Genomic DNA, 24,405 nt, shown 5'->3' with positions numbered 1-24,405 from the left:
GCACGCCCCGCCCCGACCAATGGAGTCTCGAGGGGCCCAGTGACGTCAGCGTCGCGTACCAGGAGGCCCGTAGTGGTGGGGGGCAGGATCGTCCACCACCACCTTCGGAGGCCGTGAGAGCCCCACGGGGGCCAGCAGCTAGCTGCAACCAGCGCCAGCAGCCCGGCCGGCCGTTGGCCACGTTGGTGGGGGCAGGAAGAGGGGCACCCTGGACCCAGACCAGGCCAAAGGAACAACGCAGGGTACCCACCGAAACCCATCACGCATTTCCCACCACCGACTCGTCCGGAAAACGTGCACTAGAGAGCTTCCGGACCGCGCTCGCAAATATCGAGTTCAGTCAAGTGAGTTAGGTCTGATCGCGGGTACACCTCTCCCGGGAAGAGTCTGAGGCGCGCGCCGGTCACGATCTTTTTGGAGAACGCCGTCGTTTCGATAGCGTTCATAGTATCCCGACGGTAGGGAATCGCGGTGACGATCGCGCGGCGACGATTTACCCGCGGTCGCTGCTATGTAGGGAAGCTCCGTTCGACAAATCGGCGTTGAAACGACTTTGATCGGACACCGGAGAAAGGGGACCAGAAGGAGAGAGATTCTCCTACCTCGGCGGGGTCATACAGCGACACCGTAGCATCGGTTGGCGGTTCGTTCACCGTTGATCTCGATCGCGCGATAAGGATCGTTAGCTTACGCGGGTGGCGATACTACGACGCAGCTACGACGGTCGCGACGGTGATAAGAGTGCGTGCAGGGGGGGTGTGTGATGCCCTGGTTATGGTTAAGCGTGAGTGAGGTCAGTGGCAAGAGGAGGAGAAGAAGGACTGGCAGAGGCAGCTCGTCGTCCAAGTCCGCGTCGTCTGGGTCATCGTCGTTGTGTCAAACGTGGAGGAGGAGGATCGGCGGTGGTGGTGGCGAAAACTCGCTGGTACCGTCGACGCGTTCGACGACGACGGTTGCGGCAACGTACACGAGGATCGCGGACCAGTGACCAGAGCAGGGTCGTCCTCGAGCCAGAGCCGCGTGATTATGGTGCACCATCATCATCGTCGTCGCGGCCTTCAGGCGAGCCATCACTGCATCCTCAGGAGACGAGGCGCGACGCCCTCGCTTCTCCAGGTGCTACTACTGATACTAGGTCTCTGGCTGCCGGTGCTGGACAACGGCGGCCTCGTCCTCGCCTGCGGACCTGGCAGGGGCGGCGGACGCCTCCCGACCCTCAGGAAGATCACGCCGCTGGTGTTTAAGCAGCATGTGCCTAATGTCAGCGAGAACACGCTGCCGGCCAGCGGACTCAGCGAGGGACGCGTGTCCAGGCACGACTCCAGGTTTCGGGACCTCGTGCCCAACTACAACGCCGACATCATCTTCAAGGACGAAGAGGGTACCGGCGCTGATCGTCTTATGACACAGGTGAACCAATCTCCCCAATTTATTGCTTCTTTCAGAGTATCTTCGCTATCGCGTCATCGCCCGAACGTGTAGCGACGAGCAAACCCAAACGTATATTGTACTCGACGAAAGAGAGACGCGATATTTTTTTGGTAATTAGAGCAGCAGGGGCAAGATAGCTTTTTTCAATTGCAGCGAGTATCCGTTGAAGATGCGCGTAGGTAACGCGTGCTGATATCTCGATCGTGTTGCGCGAATTTTTGAGTTGGCGAACCTTCAGTGCATTCGTGAAGTGATCAAATTCAGGTGTACGTATAACGGTGGTTGATGAGCGTGACTTGAAAATATGGTTATTTTTTATTAGAAATGGGTGCAAATTTTGAGTCACGGCTATCATTGTATGTACACATGCCAGGATCGTATCTCTTTAGGAATGTATTCGACCGATAGCTTTCCAATTATGGCTTTAAATTCGGATTACGTGACCGAGATACCAGAACGTTTTTATTTAAATTTAACGTTACCTTGAATCGGGTCACGTGACGATGATCGAAACGTTAAGATACTCGTTATAATATACGTTTCATTTTTTATGTTTCCTTTTATCACTATCTTTTTCATTGTTAATTTTTCCAAGACGGTAATATATTTTACAAATAGTTCAATTGTATATGAATAGAAATTTCATCTGTTGTCCGAGGCCACTTAATGTTTGATGAATTTGACTGCGAAAATCAAATGTTTCCATTGATCGTCTAAAGCGGGTTTTATGTTCGGTATTCTGTAACACGAGTAAGGTAAGACAAACGACCCAATTATCGACACATTTTGCGCCAATCGAAACTTCAGTTGCGCCGTAGTCTAGGATTACATAGCTCTTTACGTTCACGGTTGAGTTGACGCGAAATTTAATCAATTTCGACGAAGTGTAACTTTTATCAGACTAGATATTAGCATAATATTAGGTACAATGTTAAGATAAATTCAGTAAAATGTGGGAAAACAGAGATATTTCAGTATCCAACACTAGAAGTACAATAGAAGTCCAAAAATTCGCATACCAGAAATTCTTAACAAACTTATTAAAACATATATCATAAAACGGAACATTATTTTTCTATATATTCTCGTCTATAATGAATTCAAAAGCGACAGAAGTCGCGAAAATTAACGAATAGATATTTGCTTCTCGTTATTCGTATTTTGCAACGTATCGTACCATTTTATAAATAATTAACTTCGTGTATGCGTCAGTTAGAATATTCTCGTCGACACATAGTCGTAATGGAGTATAAATACTTGTGCAAATACTTGACAGATACGTTAATTTCGTACGAAATTTCAGTTTTAAAACAAGCTATGCGAACATAACGATAATTGAGCAGTTTGTACTTCGCATTTCTCATTTCCAAGAATCAAAATAAAATTTTGTTTGCCTTCTGAGTGTTTTGCAGGCAACAAAAACATCTCAGGTATGCGGTTTTACCCTACTTTTCCATATATACAAGGTGATTCATGAATCCTCCACGATATTTAAGCGATATAAACAATTTGTGAATCGTACTTCGAATAAAAATTAAATTATTTATTGTGAAATGGGAGTACAAACTAGACTTAAGTATCTTCAGGTCCAAGTAGCTGAATTTTGCTTCTAGGTATAGTTCTTACAGCAACACCTCTAAACTTAGAACCATTAATCAGATCTAACAGTATCATTCTTGAAGATGAACCATCTTCTTAAAAGTATAAGCTGGATATTCACTTTCGAAGTGTATAGAAAAAAATGAAGTAATGGTAGTAGTATAGCGTAAACTAGAATAGAATGCTCCAGTATTGTCGTAACGCCCCCAAATATCGCATCATTAATCAGATTTATTAGCTTCGTATCTGTGGATGAGCCAGCTTCTTGAAAGTATCGTTCACAGCAGATGAACAAAAGAAATTAATAATACTAATAGTACAACGCCCAGTATTTCTAGGATAAAATGTTGCTTTTAAGTATAATTTCTTCAGCAACGTCTCTTAATGTAAGATCACTTGTCAGATCTCTCAATTTTGAATCCAAAGACGATTATTAAAAATTAAATAATAGCAGATCGGATATCTTCAGAGCCAAGAATCCAAATATTTCCAGATCTATCAACTCCACGTTCGAACCATCTTCTTGAAAATTCGCTGCAACTATTTCGATATCCAAGCCCACGAAAAAAAATGCTATAAATTAGAGGATATCAAAATCATTGCTACGAGCAACGTTACGTGTCCCGAGCGCAAATCGCGATCCTCGTAAAACGATTTACACGCGACCAAGGGTAAAAATATGGTTGACAGCGTCAACGTCCACCGCCTTCACCGTTTCCTCGAGGCTTCGTCTCTGGAGGATTCGTCATTTCTCGCGAGGGTGTTTTCGTGGAGTGTCAGCGTGGCGGGAGATAGAAGAGCCCAGACCCGCGATAAAAACGGTCGTCCTTGGAGTCGTCGGTGATTCATGGCGATATTTCGCCAACGGTAGCCCCGGGGTATCGTCGAGTCCGATCGATCCGTCGATCCTGATGTCGAGGTCGTCGCTGTTCGCGGGCCCTTTAGGGTGAAACGCATTCGCGAGGATCGCTCGTAGCTTTTAGAACGCGTTTCACGTAGGAGTAAGGAACTACAGGATTCTAGAAAGAGTGCAGTCAGTGACCTTTACATCCGATTCCGATAATAGTACGGTGATTCACGCGCGAACAATATACCCAGAACCCCCTTGGTTTGTGTACATCAGCGTACCGCGGGCGTTTAGGAAATCAAACACGTCACAAAAATTGGTTGCTCGTTCGGAGCAGCGATTCTTAACCGACGCAAGGATGATCGTATCGTACCACGAGTGTTTAACGTTGGGTAACAGATCCTATGAAATTTTTCAATGCGTAAACCTATTATAATTTTAGCACACCTGTGTCGATCTAAATTTTAATAATCTCAAATCGAATCACTTTATCATAGATTAACGAAATAATTTAATATCAGGTACTGGTTTTCTTGAGAAACCTTGTATTTGTATCACTGTTATTTATAATACTCGATATATAGATATGAATGGGCTATACTTAGCAAATCACATTTTGAGATCTCGAGAAAATCGTTTATTTATTCTGTCGATAACAAGGTTGTTATAGCTAGTCATTGATCGATTCGTACGGATAAGAAGAGGAATTTTAGAATTCGTTTGATAGTATTGCGTAATGAACCGATTACTTTGTAATGCTTAGTCACAAGCCAATCGTTGGCGCTATGGTCGATACAGATCAGTAGCTGTCAAAATTTTTGACAGATTCATCGATAGCAAAGATGAACGAAATTCTTATCTATAAATAGATAAAATTGTTGAACGTGTCAGACACGGACAAAAATTTGAAATATTAATTTAAAAATAATCGTTTCAAGCAACGTTAATTGTAATTTCATAAATAAGTAAATCGTTGTAGGATGTTGCTAATTGTCTTTTACTCTCACTAGTCGAACAACGTTTTATCCATCTCTGATTAATGAAGAACGCCCGCAACTTTAAATAGACCGCCATTGGGTTTATTATTCCAACAACGAAAGAATTTGATGCTCGTCACTGATCATTCCGAATTTCTGCGAGCTTCTGATAACCAATAGCGTAGCCGGGATGAATCCGTCAGAATACTTTTCACCCTGCTTCTTTCATATACATTTTACTTCTTTGTTTTTATTTTGAGAGTAAGGTCATTAATGATAAAAAAGGAAAACATTTCTACTATCTGTATATTTGTATTATCTGATGTGCATCGACAACAATAAGTTTTGTTAACAAATAGAATGACTTTTAGATAATAAGAGTCCAGCAGAAGTCCGTTAAATTATTTAAAAAAATCCAATAAACGGAGTCTACCGTAATGGAGCAATTGCACCGGATGCATCGCAGCGGTTAACGATAATTTACGAGTACGTCTCGTAGAAATTAGAATGTTAGAACGCCGGGGGATCTTTGAGATTCTTGATTCCGAAAAGATTGATAGCGTTTCGCGTTTAAAGTGCAGTCTGACGGGCGCGTTAACTGCTGCGACGCGTGTTATTACTTCAACGCATGTCACCGTGCTCCGCGGCCGTATGACAAATTAGCTACCGTGTGTCGTTAAACGTCGTCAGGTGATTTGCGCGAAACACTATCCGCCCCGATAAGAGTCTTGATCGCTCCTGAATAGGTTTCGCGTGCACAGGACCGACATTCGAAACCCGTACAGGTCATAGGATTTCGCGGGGAAACCGCCATTGCGTGTCTATCTTATCCGTTCGACGCGGAACCAGATTCAGTCACATTTTTCTTCTCGCTTTTGCCTCCGATCCTCACGTGTTACTTATATTTACCATTTCTCAGATCTAATTTTATATTTGACGTACGACTGTTTATTTATTCCGAACATATTTTAGCGGCAAATATACTGTTAATAGTCGTGCAAGGTATTCAACAAGTAAAGAAATATGAGTAAAATATCTTTACAATTGCCATTTCTTTTAGTTTCTTTTATAGAAAAGTAACCTATAAAGAATCGAAAAAAATGTTAATATTAAATTAGAACTTTGATTTCTGTAGAATTCTAATCGAGTTATGAAAATAGAATGAGTTCGGAATTCATTTTGAAGCGCGGGGAGGGGTCTCAAGAATGAGTTCGAATGGGAAATCGAGAGATTAGGAGACACGTTCGAATAAAAGAAATGGAAAACAGTGATCTTCTGTTGTCGCCACCTGTACCAGTCTATAGTCGCTCAGAGTACTTCTCGATGTTTATTCCTTGTCCATAGAGCGTCCATTAGTGCTTTATTCATGCAGTTTTTATCGATGTTTGCCTTCCACTTGGCGCCTCCACGATGCGTGAAACGATTCTCCTAACTCCGGGCCCGTTGTATTCCAATTTGTAAGTCCCACGTTCGTGGGACGCGGCGAACAAAAGGGCTGCGCGCGGCGCCGGTTTCCGCTCGTAAACCATCCCCGCTGAAGGATCGCCAGCCAGGCGGGTTTCCCTCGGTTGGGCCCGCGTGTTTACCCGCGTTTCGCAAAAAACCAGTGGTAGGGGCAGGGCCCCGCTTCTATCGATACACGTGGCCGCCACGGATGAACGTTGAACCGGCGCCGAATCTCTATCGCCCGCGACGATGGGTTTTCACTCGTTCAAATATTATTTCAAGATTTGCCGTTTCCCGCCGCCGCGGCGCGGATAAAGGTCGTCGTAGGAAAATAAATTCCGAGTTTCGCGGAAAACTACTTTTCGCGAACGATTATTCGATATAAGCGATCGTCAACTGCGCGGTCCTCGTCCAAGTGTTTCGGTATTTTTAGTATTCCGTGGAAGAAATTCTTTTGCGCACATTTGCCATCGAAAAATATACAGCCGAAATTAAAAATCGTTTAATTAATAGTAATATCTATCGAGTATGTACACAATTTCATGAGAATGGTAAATGTGTAAATATGAGAGTGAAAGTATTACAATTAAATTATGGGGTCAGTTGTCCTAATGTGGAACACTTTTTTTTTATGCACATGTTTCACTTGCTTGCAGAACTTTTATAAAAACTTAAATATTATGAATTTATAGGAAAATGCTCTTTTGACTGGTAGCAAATTTAGTCAAATTTAGCGAACACTCATAGTGCTTGTAATATGGAATACTATATTTATATATATTTATATTTGAAGAAATAATCGAGCTAACACAAAACTGATGCACTTACCTTATTATGTATAATATTAGGTCAAAGATCACCTTGCAAAAACTCAGACTACGATATTCTCTTCAATATTCTTTTACGAACACGTGTTGCTTTCGTGTAATCGATTGCATTTGTCGCCAATGGATGTCAAAACCACGATTCTTTAATATTGCAGTGTTCCAAATTAGGGCAACTGACAATCAATTTCTGTTTCAAGTTGAACGAATAAAAATTCATTTGTCTACTATTTGTATGAAACTCTATGGATCGGAGTAATCGAGATGTAATTAGTATTAACATCGACGGTCACCGTATTAATTTTCGTTTTTCCAATTTTGCACTTGCAACTGTTGAAGTAAAAGCGCACAGATTCTTATCCAATCATGTAATCGGAGTTAAACTGCTCCGAGTGTCATCGGTGCCATGATGGATGACCATCCAAGTCCCAGATTCTCGAAACTCTTGTTTGCTGATGGTGAATCGGTGATTAGAATCTCATTTATCTTTGCACTAGTCTGTTTGCATTAGTAAATTACACTCGACGGAAATATATAACTAATCGTCTGGAAATAGTCATCTTTAGGTTAATGAATCGATGACAGTTAAATTTGCGCCCGTTTTGTCACGAAATATTTCATTTCGTGATCGAAATTTAACTTTTCGTTTAACGAACAACGAGCGAACGGCTGTTTTTATTCGATATTCGATATTTTAGTTAGCTCGCGGGAGCCATCGGATCGAAGCATGCGCGACCAGGCGTCGATGTCTCCCGGGCGAAGGGATTCGTCGCTGACTTGCTGGCGCGCTCGTTAACGCCGTGTTTTGCGAGCATGAATCTCGTGTCAGACGAGAGTACGCTTGATCCGTACGATCGTAAAGCGACGGTACCTCGGCCAATTAGCGGGGAGCTCGCTCACAAATTCAACCGCGACGCGAAACGCAACGTTTTTGCAACTTTCGAGTCGTCGCGTCGCAAAAACGTAAACGACGCTTGGAAATCGGATGCGTTCCAAAAGTATTCGCGTCGCGTTGATTTACGATCGAAAATAACAGTAACAATAATAATAGTAATAATAATAATACGTCTTCATCGCACACAGATACGTATCAGTCGCAAGAAACGCGCAGCGGCGAGGGAAACGAAATGATAGAGAAACGAAGCGATGACAATGTAGTTTCGATATTCTGCCATTATTTAACTGGAAAATAATTCGCAATTATACGTGAAGCTTATGATTTTTGTATAAACTTGAGAATAGAATATAATCTGCTCGTATTGCTTACTGCTGTTTAGCATTAAACGAACGAAACAAGCAAACAATTATAGTTATGGGGCTTGGCTGAGAACAAAATTTAATGTTTAATTGTTTCGTATGGAGCACTTATTGAGTATTCGTGTCTTAGGTTGGCATTAATTCGATGCTAGATGGAATCCAGAAGCAAGCAAGCAATAAGGAAAACTCGGTGTTCGATATTTTCCTTTTCTACGTTGCGCTCCTGTTCCCGTAATCGCTGCACAAGTAGCCCAGGTCGCGCGGAATAAATAGGGGAAAAAGCGCGTACCGTGCGCCAGCTCTAAGTGATTGTGGGTAGGTTTATGACGACCATAACCGGTGTTTGGTTTGGCGCGTTAAAGCTCCCCCAATTACGGCAAATAAACCTAATGGCCGTGCTTCTAGTTCTTTCTTTACCATCCATTCTCTCTCTCTTTCTCTTTCGTCGACCGACGGTGATGAACAACGCCCCGAAGATCCTCCGATTTCTCGATATCGATCGTGGCTGTCGTCGAAATCGATCGCGCGTTCCGTACCGAGCGTGCCGTTGCTCGTTTTTTATCGTGAGAAAGTTCACCCGGGGATCCCCGGAGTGATAAATGAAACGATAGCGTCCGTCGATCGATCGGAATTCGATACACAACGCGTCCATCTATCAATTATATCGATCCGTCGTACTGTAACGAGTTAATTGTCCGTAATTAAGATTTACTTACGAACGTCCGACCAAGGCGTTGAGCGATCGCAAACTAAATACGTTGCTATAGTCGTCACGGTAGGTACTGTTGATAGATTTTTAAATTGGTATATTTTTAATAAAAGAATTACGATGTTTAAACGTATTTCTGTACTCGTATTTAGGTCCGTATATTTCGATTGTTGATTTTATAGGATATTTTCTAAATACTCGTATTTCATTTTTAGAGTATCTTGAGAAATTTAGCTAAGTGGTACTTATCTGGGACATGGGTCGAATAATGAGTAAGAAGAAACTCTGGGTGGCTAATAATCTTCGTAGATATTTTCGTATCTATCTTCCGCGTTGTATACGTTTATTTAGGACCTAGATATTTACCCAGAATATCAAAATATCTGCTTGTTTGAAACAGCAAAATATCGAGGCAATAAAATGTTCCATGTATCCGTGGTGCCGGGACAATTTGCCCAAAAATATTTTAACCCTTTAGTAGATTATTGGGACCGCTGCGGCTCTCCGCAAGTTTACATTAATAATGATTTAATACATGTTAATATAATTATTTGGAAATTTTTGTAATCTTTAAAGGAAAGTTCTATTTAACAATTTGGTAAAAGTCAACATTAAGTAAAATATTTCAGTTGACATTGAGAGTTAAACCTCGTACTTATGTAACTTACAATATGACGAAATTATTGACGTACCATAATTTCGACGAGTGTTGATCTTTTAAAAATTACTTTATACAAAAAGTCAACCATTTTTCAGTCATCAAAAAATTAATCAAAAAATAGCACTATGTTCGGCCTGACAATGAGTTTCGTCGTTCTTACGCCGCACGAATGGCGCATTTAGGATCGCGAGGAGTCGAGCGAACTACTTCGTCTTTATTTACGAAGAACGACACCATTGCTCGACAACGCCATTTCGTCGGACTTTTCGCGCCTTTGGACGCCACTGATCGGTTCGATCCCGTATAAATTACGTAATTTCTATAGGAAGTCTTGCGACACGGACTTTTTCACGGCACTCGAGGCGTGCTCCCGGATGACTACCCCCTTCGGAGCACCGAAAGAAAAGAACAGTTCCTTCATTTCCATTGAATGGTCGCCAGCCCGCGACGCGACGCGCTTTAAAGTTGCAAACGAGTAGCTCGATGACTGAGCCGATTGCAACGAGATAAGGAATAGCAAACTGAGGCAAATCCAGGTTGCAGCCGGTCGCAGTTACTTACAACGGGTGTCCGATGACGGGCAATGACCAACCGGGTAACCCGATAAGCGCACGTGGCGCCACGTGATACGTTTCTGACCACGCGGGACTAACAAGGGTACCTTACCGTCGTGGAAATTTCTTTTAAAAAGATAGCAGGTGCAAACTATACTATACAGGGTGTTCAGCCTGGGAAAAATTTTAATGGGAGATTCTGGGGGCCAAAATAAGACGAAAATCAAGAATATCAATTTCTCGATTGAGGTTTCGTTGAAAAGTTATTAAAAAATTACATTAAACAATTTCGAATCATTCTGAGAAAATTATTTTTGCTTGCGGGGGTCGATTACAATCATTTTTGACGAATAGAAATCACCCGAAATCCTACGCATTTTCGAGAAAAAAATAGGTACCAAACTTTAAATGAAAATATCTCGAAAACGAAGGCCCATAGTGAAGAACCCTATTAGGGTGTTTTGATACTAGGTATATACTATAACTCACACCTACTATCGTTTCAAAAGCAATTTCTACGATTCTAAGGTCTCCTTGTAAGTAACCAGCAATCATGCTTCACCGTCGATGATGACGTTATCGTTCTTGTCGACGGAACGAAAAACGATAGGAGCAAAGTCAAGGTGAACTTCGCGAGGAATTTGAAACCGTGAAGTCTCGATCTTCGTAGGAATGTGGGGGAGTAAAACGGGAATGCCAACTGCTTTCGCTTAAAGTGTGACTTCGCGAGATCTGCGGTTACCTCGGCTCTGAAAATAACTGTTTCATAACCGACACACGGCGAGTCGCTCGATTATCGGTACAGGTATACACAGTGAAAAGCATAACCGAATCGATACATTAATCATTAGTGGCTTGTTTACTTCAACCGTCGAAATTGACAGTTTATTTGATAACGCCGTATCTTGCAAGGTGGATATGTTTTACTTTAGAATAGAACCTCGATGTATGCATGCAAACCTCGTTCGTTGCATTGTGGTGACAAGCGGAAGGGACAGTCGCACGACAGGCGTCTTCCATTTGAGACAAAAGCAAGAGACCGAGGATTAAAAAATTTCATGCTTCCGTGTACATTTTAATATGCATCGTACGCCGTAAGCACGTTGCAAAGTTCAATTATCCTCTCGTTAGATCGTCATCGATTACTCTAATTCGTAGACCAAATATTTTCTGCGACTTCGCTCGCGTGACTGTCGGTCTTAAAAGTCAAACTTTTTTTTTAAAATCTTGTCATAATTGAAGCCCGATATAAAGTAGCCTGTTCGTTCAGTTAGATAAATGTTCACGCGTATACAAAATTTCATCGAAATATGTTCAGCCGTTCTCGAATTCTAATAAAACTAATAAATTCATGAAATTTGTTAACTTTTTGGTGTCACTTTTTTTGGTATTTGAAGAATCTTAAAATTAAAATTGGAATTGTTAATGATTAAAAGCTATAACTAGGTGACAGAATGGAGGATTAATTTAGTTTCTGTCGTTGCAATTTTTTATCAATTTCAACAAAGTTATGGAAGCTTGTAGTTCGACATTTGAATAGTAATCCAGCATTTGTTTTGTGGGTAGTGTATATGATAAAAATCCAACTTAATTCTTCCTTGTAATATCGGATTACAGTAATGCACGACTATATGCAAAAGTTTTGCCCGGATATATGCAACAGAATTATCCCCGCCACAAATTTTTTTCTCCGGCCGCGAGAGACCCTTCGACTCGAGCAGTCGACAGCTGTGTAAACAAAACCAGGCTGGTCGGAGCTTCAAAGCGGTCGCCGCGGGCGTATCCGGTGACAACCACTAATGCAAACTAAAAACTATTATATTTTTCATTGTATCTCCGTGAGAGTATTATCAATGGATCGGTGAAATTTTCTCGATTATAACGAGACTACGCGCGACCATATTGGGACTATTTTTAACGCGTTTAACGCCACGCTGGCCCTCGGGGGCCAACACTATACTCTCCGTTTAGGCGGCGATGGTCTTCGGGGACCAACAGTGTCGAATCTAAAAAATGTCACCTAACAATTCGTATACATTTTTTGAATGAATTTCATCAAAACATTCTAAACAAAATGCTCGTTTTAAACAGTTCATAATTTTTGAAAATTGTATAACAATTATCAATTAATTTTCGAAAGAAGTATTCAATCGACTTTTCACACGTGTAAATAGTATATAAGAACGCGCGTGCAGTACTGCATGCGTTGAGTTTCGCTGGATAGTAAATATCGGGGACTTCGACTCGAACGCTATTCGTCGTCCAAGACCGCAACACCGTTTTGTCGCAATTTAATTCGACAACGGCTTATTAATCGCGATCTGTGTCCTCGATCCGCGCAACCGCGACAGGCGATGAATCACTCTTGCGAGAGGAAAAACGAACGTCAGGAAAACTAAACGTGCATCGCGTCGTCCGGGACACGGACGTCTTGCGGCCCGCGCGATAATTTATGACGCGCATTTAATACAACCGATTGCACGTTCGGACTATTTATTTTCCAAGCGGAGACCGGGCGAATAGGTGTACCAACGTTGTCCGCCGGACAATCGCCTAACGATTTATCAGCGTGGCGTAACGCATTGGCAAACGCGACCGCGAGATTTCTCGCGCCCGCGATCGGTCGACAAGGGACCCTCCGTCCTGCGATCGACATAATCTTGATCGATGGGAATCCAGAACGTAACGATATATTTTGCGCCGTTAGATGTGTCAACCGGTCAGCTAACCGCGATTGGGAAAGATTATTACCCTTATTTTGCGGATCGGTTTCTACTTTGCCTCGCATCGGTCGTTGTCAGCGCTGAGTTATGGCTGAAATATCGCAACCCAGGCGCCGTCCGGCGATGGTTGATATCCGACAAGGGTACGACACCAACTGTACGACTTCGATTTTAACGTGCTTTCGCAGAGTGATAGCTGAACTATCCCTTTTGATCTATGCAAAATATTAGGTATAGATACTCGACACTTTTTGAGATATAAATAATTAAAAGATCATTATAAGTTAGCTCTGGTCGACTTCGATTTTAACGTGCTTTTGCAGAATGATAGTTGAGGGATCCCCTTTCGCGGTTCCCAAAATATTAGGTGTAGATACTCGACAATTTTTAAGATGTAAATAATTAAAGTGGAACAATTATAACCCCACAGCATATCTCTTAAAATTCAATATTAATTCAGTTTATAAATTTTGGTGTATATTATGCAATAGGTAAAATTGAAGAGTCCCAATTGTTACAGCATTGCAACACCAATGAACTCCTACTTGGTACATGTTTCCCCCCAATAGAAAAATACAGAAAAACATGCAAACTGAATTAATGTAAATTTCGCGAGACATAGTCGGTTGTACAGAGCCAACATATAATTGTTTTCAGTTCTGGCACAAATAAATGACGTCGTATATAGGACGTCGTTTCAGCGCAAGTGGTTGAACGATCATCTCTCAAGGATCGAGGCTCGAAATGCTCTTACTTCGTGATTTCTCTTTATTCGGTGATCGATCAGGCGAACCGGTCCGCGGGTGAAAAGTCAATACTTGATAAATATCAAAGAGGATCCTGAAAACGCAGTGGCTCGTCGATCTTCGACGATTAATAGTGCTCACAATATTGGTCCAACAGTGGAGCCAATTACGATGCTAACACGAGTTTCAAGCTATCACTCTTCGCTTTTAACAAAACCTTAAACTGTGCGTTTATCTTAGAACATTCTTCGTTCGTTTTTCTATCCATTCGTGGCTGGTATTTCTCGCCCATTTTATAAATAAGACGTTTATTCCTAGCAAAATTTAGAAACATTCGCTCTTTTACTTTGACGTAGAAATTATCTTCGAAGTTGCGATGTCAATAAGCCCGACCTTTTAGACGCTCTGAAAAGATTAAATTTTTTAGCTGAAAAACTGGTAAGACTGCTTAGTTTCTTCAACGATTGAATAATTCTTGAGCTACGAATCGGTAATCGATAGCTGGTCGTGATAAATATTAGCTTCCTATTTTTTCCCAGGTCTAGTATGAAATTTATTGACTCCCCGTCTACTTTTAAGCAATAATTGCATAAGTTTTGCAATCGGGAGCGTACATAGGTAATAAAAGGGGATTCTGAGAGTGCAGTGGCCGATGTTCCGACAGTTAACTTATTGCCCGCCATTCCTGTCGCGTTTTTTAACGCGCTCGCGCAGAATTAGCGTCGTTATCCTCGAAGATGTCACATCAATAATCTTTAACTTTTTAAAAACTCTATAAAGTTCAACGAAAGTACCTTTCCTGACAATTAATGATCGATACGGAAAGTAAAAAACAAATTTACTTTTATCTGATTTATTCGTTTCTCCACCCGAGAAACGGGAAAGTCTCTCTAAATTCTTCAAAGGATAAATAATCAATTTTTAGGTTAGAAAATAGCTGATCATAATAAATATCGACTACGCAAGTTTTGTCGGAGTTAGCATGGAATTTATTAACTATTCACCTACTTTCGAATAGTACTGTGCACAGATTTTGCAATCGAGAGCGTGCATACACGATAAAAGGGGATTATAAACGCAAAGTGACAGATATTTCGATGGTTAACTTATTACCCGCCATTCATGCCAGGTTTTTACCGCGCATGCGCGGGATTAGCGTTGGTTTCAAATCCCCTTTCGCAGCTGTGTTCACTTCACTCCTCTGACGCAGCATTATCTTCGAAGCTGTAATGTCAATAAGCTTCGACCTTTCACACTCTCTAAAAAGATTACATTTTTCAGCTACAGAACGGGAAAGACTACTTAATTTCCTCGACTGAACGTTCAGGCTAAAAATTCGCTGATCGTAATAAACATCGACCACGTAATTTTTGTCAAGATTAGCACGAAGTTTATTAGCTCTGCAATCACTTTCGAGCGGGTAGCGCGCGTAAGTTTTGCAATTGGGAGCGTGCATACGCGATAAAACGGGGATTTTGAAAGTCCTGGCACCGATGTTTCGACGGTTTACTCATTGTCCGCCATTCAGGCTGCGAAAAATTCCCTAGCAGCAACGTTACGTTCGTTCTAACACTGCGATCGAAGATATTAGGTAACAATAATCTTCAACTTTTAAAAAATTCCAAGAAATACTGATAGATCATCGTATGTCATCTTTCATGCAATATTTAGGGGAGAAACTTCGATGGTAATAAATATCGATTATATAATTTTTGTCAGGATTAACACTAGAACTACCGACAATTATAGTGTATTTATTTGTACTAAAGAATTTAAAACAAATAAGTATTTATTCATTCTCTCATAGAAAATTACGGTAAATTTTCGAAAATTCAGTGGAGTAAATATTATACAATTTTTATTAGAAATTCAGAATGGGTTTTGACTGCTTTGGTAGTTTTACTATTAATACGAAGTTTGTTAGTCCTTCGACTACTTTCGAGCAATAGTACGCGCAAGTTCTGCAATCGAGAGCGTGCATACGCGATAAAAGGGGGATTCTGAAAGTGCAGTGGCCGATGTTTCGACGGTTAACTTATTGCTCCGGCGTTCATGCCGCGTTTTTAACGGGCACGCGCGGGATTAGCGTTCGCCTTAAAACCCCCTTCGTTTCATACTCGCCATGGCGCGCCGTTATCTTCGGAGCCCGTAACCTCGTAAATCCAGGGGCATTTGTTTCCTGAGCTCGGACGTCGGGGTTACCTCCGTTAACCCCGATGCGATCGTTCATGCGTTTACAGCGACAAATCGCTGCCTCTTTCTCCTTTCCTCTCCCGGGCAACCCTCTCGGATCCTCTCGCTTCCGTCCTCTTTGTCTTTCGTTCCACCGCCCGGGTAAGTCGTTTCGCTGTCTCTCGAAACGATCTCGGACTTCATCGACGCGACACGAGCGATCAGCAAAGCCGAGAGTCTCCGGAGGATTCGTGGAATTTTGAGTATGCTCGATAATCTCGTTTGATAAAGAGCCTCCGTACCTCGACGATCTTTGCACGGTTTAACCCAGTTCGCGTACCCTCGTCGAAACTTTGATTCCTTCGGTGTGGGTTAGGCTTCTTGCAACTTCTTATCTTTTACATTCGTTGTTCTTTCGAGTACTCAGATACGATTTTCTGTTGGTCCATCTTTTCACACGTTTGATAAGTCTCTTCTTTAAATGGTATCTTTTGTAATAATGAAACGAATCGTAATCGTAAAGGGCGTTGAATTAAAGGGAACCCCAGGTGATTCGAAAGGAACGTTCACGTTTTTTCGTCCGAGGATCGTACGTCGGATAGGGGTTGGCCCGACAGGCCCAATCGTGAGTCATCGTACCAACGAAACAAATTCGTAACTCCCATAGCCCGTGTACTATGGCAATTTCTCGTCGTTAGTCATCGGTCGGATCCAGAGGTGTCTCGGTACGAGGCATGCCTATCTCGATGTGCACGATGCTTAAAGTAGAAACCGCAGACCAGGATGCGTATAGACACCAAAGGAGCACGAAGCGAAAGCCTTCGTATATCCTTGCCTTTCTTTCTCGACGTTTCTCTCTCTTTCTCTCTTCCTTCGCAGCATGTTCGATTATATGTGGGATAATACGGTGAGAACAAGAGAGACAAAGAGATCCACGGGGCGAGGAAGAGCCGATGGAAAAGAGACAGAGCGAGGGCAGAGAGCAAGTGAAAAGGGGAGAGAGAAAGAGAGGGACGTAATCTGGTTGGTCCACCGAGTTTCAACGGGGAAAGGATGAAGGAAGGGCCGAGGGCCTCGAGGCGGCCGCCATAATGCATCGTGAGAAGCGTGCATGGGGTCAAACGGGTCAAAAGAACGTCATGGCGCTGCTCGTTTCTATGGCGGACCCGCTTCCAAGCGTTGAAACCCTCGTCGATGTTCGCTTTTAACGTCGAACCCTTCGAGTACGTGACGGCGGGACGACTTCATCGCGATTACGCCGGACCTTGAATCGTAAAAATGGTCGACGCTCGCGAGTACTCTGACCTTGCTTCGCGGTAACACCCTTTGCGTGTACCATGGTAACACCTTCCAATCGTATCACGCTGTACGAACAACGTCTCGAACGTTATTAGCATCGCGAGGCCCGAGAACACGCGTCTGTAGAAGGAACGGTTGCCCTAATTGGACACCCGCCTACGCCGACCAACGTCGTAATTCGAGATTTTAGCAGTTTTCGGTTGGTTAGCGATACAAATTGCGTACACTGGACGGAAGATGAATAGTTAAACCTCGATTATTGCTGAAAACAATCCAACGGGACTCCCATGCAATAATAGAGGTTCTACTGTAGTCGTTTCGATATGGTAGCCATTATTAGGAGTCTCGATTTGGCTGTCACCTACGTTGAACCAGTATTATAATTCGAAATTTTAGGGACAGTTCGTTTCAGTTGATGACACAAACTACGTAGGGGAGATCAGGGTAAATAGTAACACTTTGACTTTGGAATACAAAAAGTATTACTACTTATATAATTTCATTCAAAAGGACGAGACTAAAGATTAAGAGAAAAAAGAAGTGGTCACTTGCACGAGGAATATTTATATCACAATTTTCAGTAAGAAACTACTACTTTACGACGTCGAAAGGTCATTTCGTTCGATATATTTATTTATTGAGGAACTGTATTGTTAAGACACGGATACATGTGCTTCAATTATAGTATTGTATCATACATTAAAAATTTGCGATAATCGATAGATCTTAAATTATTTAACATGTTACAATTGCCCCGTGTTACTATTAACTCCGGTCTCCTCTGCACTAGTAAGAAGACTACGTAACTACTCGTTTCGTTCCGGTAGCCATTATTGGCGAAGAACCACTTTAATCGATCGCATCAAATAATTAAACGCTAGTTTACCAGGGGATCTAAAATTTTTATTCGTTATTCGAGAATAAAATCTGCCCGATCGCGGTCAAATCGTCGAAGGACGACGTTCCGTACGTTCCTCGGTCATCGAAGCGCGCCGCGAGGAGGACGAGGTCGTTGTCGTGAATGGGGTAGGCAAGCGCGAAGAAGAAAGTTTTGCAAAATATGGGACGGTCTTCGCTGTAAAATGATCTTCCCGACCACTTCCTTCCTCCCGTTGCGACCGGGGATCCGATGACCAGTTTGAGGTCGGCGATGACCGACGTGGGAAAGGATCGTCACTGCCTGGTCTTCCTTTGGCCCTTGTGCTCTTACTACTTCTTTTTTTTCCCCTTTCTTTTTCATCCTTCTTATTGTTTCTCTTCGCTCGCTCATCTCCTTCCACCTTCGTCCTCTTCTTGTACTACTGCTCGATGATTGTGGTCGTCGTATCTTCTTGGTTACACGTTCCCTTCGTATAACTTATTAATTTCTTGCCATTATCGAGTCTCCCCTCCTCCCTCCCCCTCCTCCTCCCTTACCGTACCTTTGTTAATTTTGCAAATTCGTCGGTCCCCTCGATCATTCTGTAAATCGGTTCCTCGATTGATATTTATATTTATAACGGCCATTACACGCGTACCCATAAAAATCGTCGTTCTTGTTTGGTTATCGGCCGACGGCGATCTGCTCGCGATACTTAACGCGCGCAAAAGCAAAATGAAAAATCGTCGGCTCGACTCGCGACGAAGGTGGGACGTTAAGTGCAGTGTTTGGAGAGGAGGTAATAGAATGTTTCATGCGGAAGGATCGATCCCCGGACGATCGAAGCTTTTGACGCGTAATAACGGGCTATAAAAGCTCGTTGGAAATTGATCGGGAAGACAGAGTTCCGCGGAATTTCGTTTGGTCGTTGTCGCGCCTGGAACGCCAACGATTGCCGCGGTGAAAAATTATTAACAAGACGCTACTACCGGGCGCGGCGAAAATTTCAACGTTGATCGCGATTTCCTTCCTTTTTTTTTTCGACGCTCGCAAATTACGCCTGCGTCGTCGAATTTGAAATTCATGCGCGCTGGCGGGGAGTGGCGAGGCGACACCTCTTATTTCTTCCGCCCATCGTTCGCCGCGCCGATGACGTTCGTCTGGATCACGGAAAAAATGCTATAGTAGGTGTAAGGAAGTGATTAATTTCTACGAAGAGATCGCACGATGCGTGTGTTCGAAAGAAAAATGGTGAAACGTACAGTTCGTACGCGAAATTAAAATTTCGTGTTTTATGCATAGCTTCTTTATCAGTAAATCGATTTTTCAAAAACAACACTGTTCAAAAATTCAAAGTGGAAGCAGTTAAATATTTGTAAAATTTGAACTTCATGTGTTTCTGGACAAAAGAATCGAGCAACTCCTCTTATTTCTTCCGGCCATCGCTTGGAGCGCCGCTGACGTTAGTTGGACTGAAAAAATTTGCGTCAAAGCGATTTACGCTCGGGGGTTCGACGACATTCTTGCGAAGTATGTAATTTTCTTCATATTAAAATGTATTTCCGACAAATTACTGCAATGGGCTAACGTTGATTTTACCAACGCCGACAAATTGATTCCAACCAGTTTGTCTCGACGCACGTATTATAAGAAACCTAGGGGGAAAAGAAGCATTTTATTTTGGAATAAAAATTTAGAGACGTTGTTTGGATCTTTTCGTAACTTCTTGTATTTTCGTTTAACCCATTTATGCCCAAAGTAAAAATTTGAGATGTAAAATTTAAATTGCTATATTTAAAGAAATTATAACGTAGACGTAAACAATGTTGATCACTGCACAAAGACTCTTTGTACGTATAAATGCAACATCGAGTCGTTCTTTTTGCGAAAGAAAATTTTCTATAAATATTTTTTTATAGTACTGCTATGTAGAATGCGAATAATAATTTTATAATAGGTTTTACAGTTATATAAATACGTAAATATCGAAAAGAGAATCTTGTTTGTAATATGCAATGCAATCTGAGATTCACAGAACAAATACTTAATGATTTAAATTGCACACTATCCCATATTTTTATATTACGGTTTAAACAATCGAATAATTTTAACTTATGATAAACACGAGACCGTTGAAATGTTTCCACGCATAAAAGAGTGAAATACTTATTTTTATTTTGAATTTAATTTAGAAACAAACACACATTTTGTTGATTGGTGGAGTTTCCTTCACCTCTCAGTAGTAAAATGCTGTCTATTAAACATTTTCCGTATATATTTCTGATCACGCGTCTTTTCCACCATTTTCGTAGATCTCACGTCGCGGCAATCGCGTTCGAACTAATGGATCCTTTTTAATAGGACAAAGCGCCGAGCCCCGTGGTTAATAAATAAACAAATAACTGTATAATACACGGTACATGCCTATTGTGCATTGTACAGAAGGCAACTCTACTCGGCCGAAGCAAGGGCCCTTACAGTAACACAATGTCCTATCTGTTGCAATGCATTATGGCCTGGGGCCCAGTACGCTGGCCCCGGGTATGCGTATTACACGCAGCACTACAGGTACGCACAGAATTATTTGCATTATGCGATCGTTATACAACGCGCACGGGAGTAGAATATTCGTTGAACGGGGAACGGTTTTCTAAGCGTTTCTCTTCGGCCAACTCCGACAGCAGTATTGCACGAAACATATTATCCTCTTCGGAATCGAAAAATAAATAAAATCCTAACTCCGTGACCATGACGTTTGCCAATCTCGCGATAATTTTGCCGGGTGTATTACACTCGGGGACTTCCACGTTACGATATTTCACCTCCCACTGCACGCGAAGTCACTTATCCAATTTGTTTTTATTTTTGAACGTAAATTTTTTGTAATGTATGGATCGAAAATAAAAATTGCTTTGTATATTATTAGACAGAAATTGTTAGACCACGTCAAATACTATTATGATACTAATTACAAAGTAAAGCTTAGTAGAAATCAATATTTAGTGACACCGAATATAACTGGAGAATCTAATGGTACGATATTATTTGTTTTATTGAAAATAATATGCATTCTTCTAATAAGGGTTTCAGGAGGAATAATTTTTAAAATAAATTAGAACCGTAGGATGAAATCTGATCGTCGCAATTTCAAGATTTCCAATAACATCTACAGATTTGCAATTCTCGTCAACCTGGAATTTTTATAAACTTTCACTTTTGAAAAGTTTTCGAAAGTTTTGGACGTATACAAATTATTAAATATACCAACGCTTTGGCATTAAAAAAATTTTCGAAGTTTCCGTGGACTTCTTCGGGAAGAAAATGTGTAACTTTTAATTACACGAACGGTTCCTATCGGTGATTAAAAATTTCGCAAGTACGATGGATAGATCAGCATTCGTTCGTTTTCGATAAGAATTTCGCCAATAATTTCGACGATCCCTTCTTCCGTACGCATGAAGCGTCCTGTAGAAGTTCGATCACAGTCTCGGTTTATGGCGCGCGCGTGTTCGGCGTAGGTGGGCAAGTAGGAACAAGCGGCGAACAACGCGCTTATTCAAATACATTCAATTAATTTCCATAGGAAGACAACAATGGCTTCCACGGCGTGTAATCGTCCTCGCCGATATGGCTCGGCTGGTATATGCCTACGTTTCGTGGGACCGTACCTAACGGCATTAAATCTTCACCGTCTTACTTATCTCGAATCTGTTCGCGAAATATTATCCCCCCGCTCGCGTCAATAAACCACCGACCCGCGTCGTTTGTAACTTTGTATGACACGGACGCCGCGCCGGGGGAACGGATATTTTCAATTTTATCGCCCCTCGCGAATCACCGCGGAATTTACTTGCACCAGATTGCCTCGCATTATTTCTAATCCCGTCGAAACAAATGCACGAGGACCACGCTGGGTATGCTCGATTAAATTGCGATCGAGATTGATTTCATTTACGGTGACTCGGCGATTTGATGACTTTTCCCAATTTTTATTGTTTGATTTTATTTTTTTTTTTTTTATTTTATTAGCGAAACGGAAAAAAAGTTTTTGTTGTTTTATTAAAGGGGAGGTTGGACGAATTATGTTTGCATTGTGATATTACGAGATTTAAGGAATATTTTACGTGGAGCTCGACGTATGATAAACGACTCTACTGTAAAACGCGTTTTTTTATGTTATTTTTGGTATTTTTTTTATTAAGAAACTACGCAACTTTTTGAGTCAGCGTTTTGTATACAGGGTGTTCGGCTATCCCTGGGAAAAATTTTAATGGGAGATTCTAGAGGCCGTAATAAGACGAAAATCAAGAATACTAATTTGTTGATGGAGGCTTCGTTAAAAAGTTATTAAGCTTCGCCCGTACTGAATTTTTTTCTCGAAAATGCGCAAGATTTCGGGGGTATGTCCATTCACCAAAAATGATCGTAATTGACCCCCACAGCTGACAATATTTTTTTCAGAACGATTTGAAATATTTTAATTTCGTCGAAAAATTTCACACTTTCTCGAATTTTTTTCTCGAAACTGGTTAGGATTTCGAGGGTATGTCTGTTGACCAAAAATGATTGTAATTGACCCTCGCAACAGAAAATAATTTTTTTAGAACGATTTGAAATTTTTGTTTTTCGTCGAAAAATTTAGGCACCTATCCGATTTTTTTTCTCGAAAGTGGGTAGTATTTCGGAGGTATGTGTATTCACCAAAAATGATTGTAATTGACCCCCGCAACCGAAAATAATTTTTCCAGAACGATTTGAAATTTTGGAATTTAATTGTTAATAATTTTTTAACGAAGAAAGAGATTAAACTGGTTAGTATCATTTAGATGGAATTCTTAGAATTAGAATGTGTTTGTACAAATTAATAGATTATTAACGCTATAGAGGGGGGGATGACGATGAGCGCGAGTAAAGGGAGGAACGAAACGAAGACTAAACGAGATTCGACAAGCACAACAGGTCGAGTGTCCCGGTTTACGGTCGACGCGCCGATTGGCCGCGTAATTGTAGGTAATTCGTAATTAACTCCCTTTTTCTCCGGGCCCGGCCGTTCGATATAATTAATCGCTCGTTGGAAGTATCCCGAAGGTATTCCACGGTACATCGGGACGGTAAAAGGAGAAAAGCAGAGGCGAGGACAGAGAGAAAGAGAGGGAGAGATATCGGCGTAGCAAGCTGTGAATGGCTGCGCCCTTGATGGAACGAAAGAGGAGCAACGGGAGGGGAAGCACAAGAGGGGCGGTTAATTAATGGGGCGGCAACCGACCACTTCCCTTGTGCGTTTTCTCCTTCTACCTCTTTCCGGCTAGTTCTTTCCTTTTTCTTCTGATTAGCGCTCGGCGGCCACTTCGATTTTCGCGTTCTTCCCACTCAAAAAGCGACGATTTGCGACCGAACGTCAATTCTTCAACTTTCGCACCTTGCCAAATTTTTCCCCCGTCGAAAAAATTAAGATCGTTCGAGGACTCGGATAACTGTAGGCTCGAAACCTTTCTGATAACTGTATGATCAGCACTGGAACTACCAAAGTGGTCGAAATGACCCATTCGTAGTTTCCAATATAAATTGCGAAAAAGTTACTCAACTGGATTTTTGAAAATTTAACGTAGTTTTCTGCAAGAAAATTAATAAACATTTATTTCCATTACATTATACATTACCTCAGGTATATATCGTTTTAATTTCTTTGGTGCAAATAAGTACACCATAATTGTCAGTAGTTCTAGTATTTAGTGATTTAGAAACAAAACTATAAAATTGAAATCACAATAAAATATTTTAATTATTCATTAGACGATACCAAAATCCAAATTGCTACGTAATTAAACAAGGGTGGGAACGTATATTATTTAATGGTGATAGAGGCATATTTTAATCGGTATACGTAGAATATTTAGTTAGATACAATGTAAACTTTCAAAAGGAATTTTTTTAAATGAAAATAACACCTCTTGCTACTGACTCCACGTGGATTTTAACAAGAGACTTCTTTCTTTTGTAAACATACAATCATTTTGGACACGATATCGAACATGTAAATACGTAAAACAGATTTTTATCGTAAATGGAAATTTTCGAATAGAATCAACCGTTTCACACAGTGTACAATGGTGTACAGTTTGTAGGTTTCAAGGTAATGTCGTGACAACAGTCGATGATTAAAAGTATTAAATCACTCTAGTATTACGTCTTGTTTTTCCGGTTACTTTCGAGCCTCGTTTTCTTCGTGCGTCTACTACCCTCGAAGGTGACGCCTACGCTGACGCCGTCGCGTCGTTATTTGTCTTCGAAGATACACCGA

General features: G+C 41.5%; 1 protein-coding gene across 1 annotated transcript in view; it reads left to right on the top strand.

Annotated features, from left to right (window-relative positions):
• The first annotated feature begins 1,026 nt into the window (after positions 1–1,026).
• Hh (hedgehog signaling protein) overlaps positions 1,027–24,405 on the top strand; it is a 66,771-nt gene continuing 43,392 nt past the window's right edge. The window contains exon 1 of the mRNA XM_076774444.1: positions 1,027–1,410. Coding sequence (XP_076630559.1) covers positions 1,027–1,410 — 384 coding nt within the window. The remainder of the gene's footprint in view (positions 1,411–24,405) is intronic.

The sequence above is a fragment of the Colletes latitarsis genome, chromosome 10 (assembly GCF_051014445.1).
Source record: "Colletes latitarsis isolate SP2378_abdomen chromosome 10, iyColLati1, whole genome shotgun sequence".
NCBI lineage: Eukaryota > Metazoa > Arthropoda > Insecta > Hymenoptera > Colletidae > Colletes > Colletes latitarsis.
Note: the sequence above shows the minus strand (reverse complement) of the source record. Positions and strands in the feature narration are given on the sequence as shown.